The 7575-nt window shown below is 54.7% G+C and overlaps 1 protein-coding gene across 1 annotated transcript in view; it reads left to right on the plus strand.

Moving 5' to 3' along the window:
• Positions 1-559: 559 nt before the first annotated feature.
• The window catches only part of MROH1 (maestro heat-like repeat family member 1), a 77201-nt gene continuing 70185 nt past the window's right edge, over positions 560-7575 (plus strand). The window contains exons 1-2 of the mRNA XM_008571709.1: positions 560-599; positions 3496-3641. Of these exons, the coding sequence (XP_008569931.1) occupies positions 578-599; positions 3496-3641 (168 nt within the window). The 5' untranslated portion in view covers positions 560-577. The remainder of the gene's footprint in view (positions 600-3495; positions 3642-7575) is intronic.

A 7575-nucleotide genomic window follows, 5' to 3' on the forward strand; every position in this document is an offset into this window, starting at 1 on the left:
AGGACATGGGCAATGGTGCTGCATAGAGGCAAAGTCCAGCGGCCTGGACCCTGCCTGGTGGTCTTGGTGGGTGCAGGGCCACCGGTGTGGCAGAAGGCTGTGCCTGGGCTGGAAGGACAGGACGTGCTGTCCAGGGAGTGCGAAGTGCAAGGCTATCAGGGTTGACAGAATAAACTGCAGCAGCTGCCCCCGCCCCTGCAGTTTTGCTTTCCAAGGTTTCAGTTGTCCATAGTCAAAATATATTATATTTTGAGGGGGTGAGGAAAGAGATCCAGAAATATTAAATGGAAAATTCCAGAAATAAACAATTCATAGGTTTTTTTTTTTAATTGTGTCTTTTACACAAAAACGGTAACTACCTTATATTTTGAGGGGGTGAGGAAAGAGATCCAGAAATATTAAATGGAAAATTCCAGAAATAAGCAATTCATAGGTTTTTTTTTTTAATTGTGTCTTTTACACAAAAACGATAACTACGCATCATCTTAGGTACTGCGGGGCTCATGAATTAAATCTTGCGTTTTTCATTATTCCAGGTTGGAAAAGGAGCTGTCGCGTTCGCGGTGGGCCTGCAGAAATGACCGAGTCCTCTGTGACAAGTGAGTAAGCGAGTCGCCAGGGCCCGTGGGGCAGGCTGAGGCTCCGGTGGCGCCCACAGAGCCTGGCGTCTCCACTCGCACTCGGGGGCCTGGGTGGGCTTCGGGTGAGCTTGGGGGTCTCGGGCAGGTATAATTGTCATGCCTGCTGCCTTCGAGTTTGGGACTTCGATGAGCACGTGGCATTTAGTAAATGTGGTTTTGAAGGAATGACTGTTGAGTGAAAGTGCTTTCTCCAAGCTGTGTGACAAAATACTTTAGACTGGGTAACTTACAAAGCATAGAAATTTCTCACACTTCTGGAAGCTGGGAAGTCCAAGATCAAGACACCAGCAGATTGGTGACTGGTGAGCGCTGCTCTCTGCTCTGTAGATGGCACCTCGGGGCTGTGTGCTCACATGGCAGAAGGGACCAGAGGGAGGGGCACTCCCTTAAGCCATTTTATAAGGCTGTGCCCTCACGACTTCATTACTCCCCAAGGCCCCACCTCTTAATACCATCACCTTGGGGGTTAAGTTCCAACATACGACTTTTGAAAAGACACCAACATTCAGGCCATAGCAGTAGCGGATATTGAAGCCAAGAGGGGCGGATCTGCCCCAGGCCCAGGCCAGCGTGCACTGAGTGGGGGGGCCCTGGTTGCTGTGTCAGCTTCCCCAGCTAAGGTTAGCAGCATGCTGAGGGCCGGCTGTGTGTGCGGCTGGGGATGGGGCAGGAGCTCTGCCCCATGTGTCGCTGCTCCCGGGAGCTCTGTCCAGAGGGGTGTGCCACACTCGGGTGCTGTGCCCTGAGCTTGAGGGACACTGATAGGCCTGGAATGTCGTGGGGGCACTGAGAGTGAAGACGGGGTGGTAAGGAAGAGTCTGTGGTGCAGGTGGGGACTGGGATGCTGCCCAGTAGGGCAACGCAAAGAAGTGAAGCCATCAGGACAAGCGAGGACGGTGCATACTCAGTCCCCAAAGACAGCAGGCTTCACGCGCATGAGAGAGACCTGGGGGCCTGCATGGGGGGGGGGTCCCAGTTGGACAAGGAGGTACAGACACACTTTAGGATGGGCCAGGTCTGGTGTATGGGGTTGCACTTGGCCTTAGATATAATCAGATCTTATTAATTTTGATCAGTCTGTTACTGGACCCATCTAGCTCCCGGCTTGATTCGCCCAAATTTGTTAACAGGCACAGGTCTGGTTGCCTACCCCATTTCACAAGCAAACCACTCACAAATCAAGTGTTTGTGCACATGGAAGTCAGCTTTCATTCAGCTATACCAGTGACCTGGGGAGAGAGAGTAAACCTGAAGGAGAGCGGCCAGACTAAAGCCATCTCAGACTCAGATTTACTGAGTGGTTTTTAAAATGGGGGCTGAGGGAATGGAAGGTGGGAAGTGAAAAGCAGGAGGAAGGGGCACGCGAGCAGCGAGGGTTCCATGTAAAGTCTCAGGTGCAAGGTCGCACCGACTCCATTTGGTGTCTGCTCCTGTCTTTGCTGTTATCTCGGGGTGTGGGTAGAATGTGCGAGTCTTTAGCTTCAGGCTGGCTGGAAAGCAACTTTGCATTCATGTAAATAATGTCATCCTGCCCCATAACCAAGGTCCAAAATATCAAATAACTGTGGGAAAAGAGGGAAGCAGAAAATTGCATGCCAAGGAAAAAACCGTGTCTACAGCTCCTGTGCTTTTAGGTCCCAACATGGCTTTAAAATTTGCCTACAGTCCATGTGGCTTTAGGTCCCAACGTGGCTTTCGTCCTGCTCCCTCCAATAAGCCCATTTGTTTAACTGTTGAACCTTGGAAATGGATGGCCCTTAAAAGTCTAGCTGCCTGCTCGGGAAGGAGTCCTTCCCCAGAGGGGAGACCAAGTCACGCTTCGTCTGTTCCTTTGCCCTGGCAGGTGCCTCTGGGGACAGCCTCATTGGCAGCATGGGCATGGTGCTGGCAGAGCAGAGGGGAGTGGGACATCCTGGCCCCAGCCTGGAGGGTCTTGTTGGGGGAGGGGCTGGTCAGTGCACATCCCTCAGATGCCCAGCCTGCCTGTGGCCAAGCGCAGGGCCAGTGGTCACAGGCCAGGTGAGGCTGGGCTCCCCTGCAGAGTGCTGCGTTCCTTCATCCATTCCTTGATTCCCATCTGGTCCTGCTAGGCTGAGCACCGCAGGACAGGGGCTGGAGCCTTTTTCCTTCAGTCTTTTCTCGTTGCTGGTGTCCCTGGCCCTTCACTCCGTGCCTGCTGTCCAGGCATTCAGTGTAGGAGATGGATCATGGAGAACCCCACCTGTCCCGAGCACAAGGAGTGCTGCTCTGGGCACTCAGGGAGGCTGCTTATTAAAGCTGCGTCTGTGTAGGTTCTTTGTGGAGTGCAGCGGGTCTGGCCAAGCCCAGCTGGGGGTGAGCCATTGGCCTCGTGGAAGGCTCAGGCCTCACGGTCATGGCTAGAACAGCCTCGTGTGTGCCTGTGTGGTAGGTGGCCGTGTTCTGTCTATCTCACAGCCCTGGTCAGGCAGCTTCTTGGCGACAGTCGGAGTCTGAGCCCCTCAGCCCTTCAGCTCTTCAGCCTGCCCCCTCAATGCTCCTGACCCCTCAACAGCACAGGCGGGGCAGTTGGGGTGGGGCGTGGGCCATCTAGATGGAGGGAAGGACACACGTGAGCTTCAGGTCAGTGTGGCCATGGGGATGGCAGGTGTGGCTGAGGGAACAGCAGGCATGGCCAGTGTGCAAGGTGCCAGGGCCCGTTGGGCCCTGTAGCATCAGGCTGGTGGCAGTGCCTGATGTGCTGGAGTGTTGCTGTCTCCTGCTCTGCGTCTGTGATCTTCAGAGGCTGATGGGGTGTTTGCTGTAGGAGTGACAGGGGAGGCATGGTGGGGAAAGCGCTCAGGCCTGAGCACACTAACCGGCTTTGTTGCTGCAGAGCTGTCCTCTACCCTGCTGGATGCCATCACTGACAAGGACCCTGCAGTGCAGGAGCAAGTCCGCCGTGCTCTGTGCTGCCTCGGGGAGGCGCAGCCGAGGGAGACGCTCTGCGCCTGTGCGAAGTACCTGCAGCAGCATGACCAGGTATTGCTGCCCCTGGGATGGTGGTGTCATCAGGGCCACCCTCGGTCTGTGCTTACCTGGTTTGGGATGAGACAGCCTCATCGGGAGCAGCAGTTGGGCACCGTGCCAGGCTGCTGGCAGAAAGCTGCATGCCTCAGCCGCCTCGGGCCAGGTGTTTCAGGACAGGGGACCTGCCCTGTCCCATCACGGGTGTGGTGTGGCTGTGTCCCCCAGCAAGCTTGGGGTCTTGTTGTGAGGAGACTGGGCTGTCACCAGGCAGTGTTCTGCACTCATGGACAGAGACCGTCTTCCATCCCCTTTTACCCACTGAGTGGACCCTGAATGGTTCTCCCTGCTGAGCTCTGTGCCTGTAGCCAGAGGGATAGATCGTAGTCCCTGCCTGTCAGAGAGAAGGTTGTTTCAAAGAGTCTCACCAGCTCAGGTGTCCAGGAATATGCTGCTAAGTGCTCACAGAGTGTGCCAGGGGCCCTGGGTCCACCGGGAGGGCTGGTCTGAGGTTGAGGCAGCAAACATGCCTGCTGTCCCCACAGAGGAGCTGCCCCAGGACCCCGTGCCCTCATACAAATGCTGCTCACTGAGCAGAGCCATGAGAGACTTTGGCAATCTCTCTTTGGCCCTTCAGCCCCAGGGCAGAAGCAGAGTTTCTGCCCTCGTTGAGGCAGCAAACATGCCTGCTGTCCCCACAGAGGAGCTGCCCCAGGACCCCGTGCCCTCGTACAAATGCTGCTCACTGAGCAGAGCCATGAGAGACTTTGGCAATCTCTCTTTGGCCCTTCAGCCCCAGGGCAGAAGCAGAGTTTCTGCCCTCGTGGGCCTGAGCTCCGTAGTTCTCTGTAACCTCCACCCATGTTAGATTCAGTCCCTGAAGTCGGGATGCTCCTTTCCTAGTTTTTCCCAGTGTGTGGTTTGGGCCATTCCTGGAAGGGGAAGAGACTTTCATAATCTCAAGAGACCTCAAAAAGTCCTTTATGTAAAAAGGGACCTCTGTGCGATGTATTTTTCTCTTATCTGTCAACTACCAGCTCCTCAAAACTGGCTCTGTGACACCTTGGGGGAGAGGGTCTCTGTTTTCTCACCTCTCGGCCGTCTTGGCTGCCTCGGCTCGTTGGGAAGATGATGACGGTCCTGGGCAGGCGCAGCCTTCCGCACTTGCTCCTCCAGGTGCCACAGCCACGGGTGCGGCTATCCGGGCCCTTCCCCGTGTGGCCGAAGGGCCCCAGTGCTGCCGTGTGCTGAAACCAGCATCTGTCTAGGACTGCTCTTGCTATCGGAGCGAATGGCCAAAGAGCACTAAAGGTGGTTCACAGAGCCGTTGTTACTTGCAGCGATGGGTCGCAGAATTCAGGTGTGTTCCGTGCTTGTCTTGTCTTAGTTCGTTTCTGATTATACCGCTTCTCTAGCCTTCCAGTTTTTTTATAGACTTTTTAAAAAAAATTCTTCCTTCACACTGGCATGGTCATGGGGAATGTCTGTTGAGTTAGAAGCTGCGATCCTGCGGGGTGTCACCCTGTCCAGGCACCCCCTTCCCTGAGCCGTTTCCGGCCATCCCGGCTCACGCTTCCAGGTGCAGGCTGGCTACCTCCATTCCTGCCATTTCTGTTTCACCGAAACTGTGCCAATGGCCGCGTTCTGGGCAGTGTGCACACTTAAGCCCCACTGGGTCCCTCTCCAGAGGGACATGGGACAACAGAACATAGCTGCCGCCGTCCCTAGGTGTCAGACGTCAGGCCAGTGTAGGGCACACGTGAGGTTTTGCAGGTATTAGTGCTCGTCTGGCGTCCATGTGTGGTTCTGTTTTGAGCCTGGAGGCCTGCGACTTTGTAGCACACAGCTCAGTGCTGCCGAGGGCTTCTGGGGTGCGTCTCTGCTCCTGCACAGTGCGAGGCCCCACGGCTTTAAACAGGTCCAGTCTCATATGTGTCAGCCAGGTTCTAGCGCAGGACAGACTCCTTCTCAGGGGCTGTAAGGCCTTGGGGATGTGCCTGAGAGGGAGCCAGAGGAGCATGTCTAGATGAGCCAGTCTCTGCACTGCTGCAGCCCCTATGTCCACTCATGTCATGGGCCTGGGGGCCACCTCGAAGGAGCCCACTGGGATACCTGCTTGTCGATTCCAGTCACCTTGTCAGCCTGGGATGAGCTCTTCTGATGGTCATTGGCACTTCCTACTTATACACACCCTCAGATGCCCACAGGGCCGTGCCTGCGTTGACCTCTCTTTAGCAGCCAGGTCTCCGTGGCCCTCCTGCCCGAGTGTGGCTAGGCCATTGGCCACTGCCCATGATCAGCAGAAACCCAGGCACAGGGGCGCTTACCACCGTTCAGTTCTTCCATCTCTGCTGGGAAAAAAGCTTGCAGTCCAGCCCGCTGAGCTGATCTGTTTCACCCTCTTCTGTCAAAGCAGCATCTTTCTAAACGGGACGTTGTTCGTTCCCCTTGGAACTGCCATCCACAGACGCAGCAGCCTTTGTCCGGTCAGTAAGAGCTGTTCGTAGGGCACCGTCCAAGTGATGATAGAATCCGGCAGCTCTTCACGCAGTTCCAGAGTCAGTGTGAGGGGAAGAAGGGCTCCCTGCTTGTGAGTATCTCCTCCTCGTGTTTCCCAGGTAGCACGATCCTATATGAACCATCTAGATTTTCTAGTCCAAAGTCCCAGTAGTGGTTGCTGGGAGGTGCTCACAGGCTCTTGCCCGAAGCCCCAGTCAGGCTCCACATGGGGCTGTCCAGTAGAGAATTGTCCCTGCCAGCACTGCAGCTTCTACTCCGCACAGTGTGGGCTCGGGCAGTCGTACTGGCTCCCATTGAGCAAGTCCAGTTAGTGTTGCTAGAAGGGCGTGTTTATGTGCCTTCTGCTGTACAGTACCAGGCAGGGGACACAGTCCCCAGTCATATGCAACGTCCGTCCCATCATGCGATCAGATACCAGAGGTGCAGTCTCTTCACACGAAGCGGTTCAGACATACCAACTCTCCTGTGAACCTTTCTCTCCACTCCATCATCCCTTACCTTCCTAACTGTCGCCTCCACCAGGACTTTATCAACAGGTCTTGGAATCACTGAGCATTGGACTTCTGTGTCAAGGAGCCCCAGAAAAGATTCCTCTCCACCGCCTGGCCATTTTACCCTGTCTAGAGCAAAAGGCTTCAGGTCCCGCGGGAGGTTGAGCCGAGGGACCCTTGCCTGTTTGTCAGTCTGTCTCTTGTTACCCTGCCTGGCTACTGCCCCAGGCAACTTAAGATCAGATTTCTCTTTGCAATCTTTTTTTTTTCTTTTTCTTTGGGTGTCTGGCCAGTGCAGGGATTGAACCCTGGACCTGGTGTTATCAGCACCATGCTCCAACCAACTGAGCTAATTGGCCAGGCTCTCTTTGCGGTCTTTGCCTTCTGACTTTTTAAATATCTTCAAGCTAGTGAAATCCGGCAAACTTGTGGAACCCTTTAATGTTGAGGGACCAGCAGGGGCTCCCTTTGGTCCACCCAGTGTTCTATACTGTTATGTTAAGACCTCTTTTAAAAAAAAATTTAGTCATAATTGATTATACATATTTTGGGGGTTCAACATTGACGTATGTTGATCAAACCAATATTAGCAGATATATTATTACAAATCATACTTTTTCTTTATGCCCCCCCCCCTTTTTTTTTTTCCTTTTTGTCTTTTTTCGTGACCGGCAACGGATCGCAACCCTCAGTGTCGCGCCCGTACTGGACCAGGACCGGCAACGGGATCACAACCCTTGGTGTTGCTCCCGCACCTCGCTCAGCCAGTGAGCGGCCGGTCTGTATGTGGGATCCGAACCCTCGGCGGGAACGCCGCTGTGCTCCGAAGCGGCGCACTGTAGCAGTGCGCCACCAGCCGGCCCCTTTATGCCCCTTTTCCAATCTCTTCCCATCCCCCTTTCCCTCCCCCTCCCACCTCTGATAACCCTAGATACCTT

The sequence above is a fragment of the Galeopterus variegatus genome, unplaced genomic scaffold (assembly GCF_000696425.1).
Source record: "Galeopterus variegatus unplaced genomic scaffold, G_variegatus-3.0.2 Scaffold711, whole genome shotgun sequence".
Classification (NCBI taxonomy): domain Eukaryota; kingdom Metazoa; phylum Chordata; class Mammalia; order Dermoptera; family Cynocephalidae; genus Galeopterus; species Galeopterus variegatus.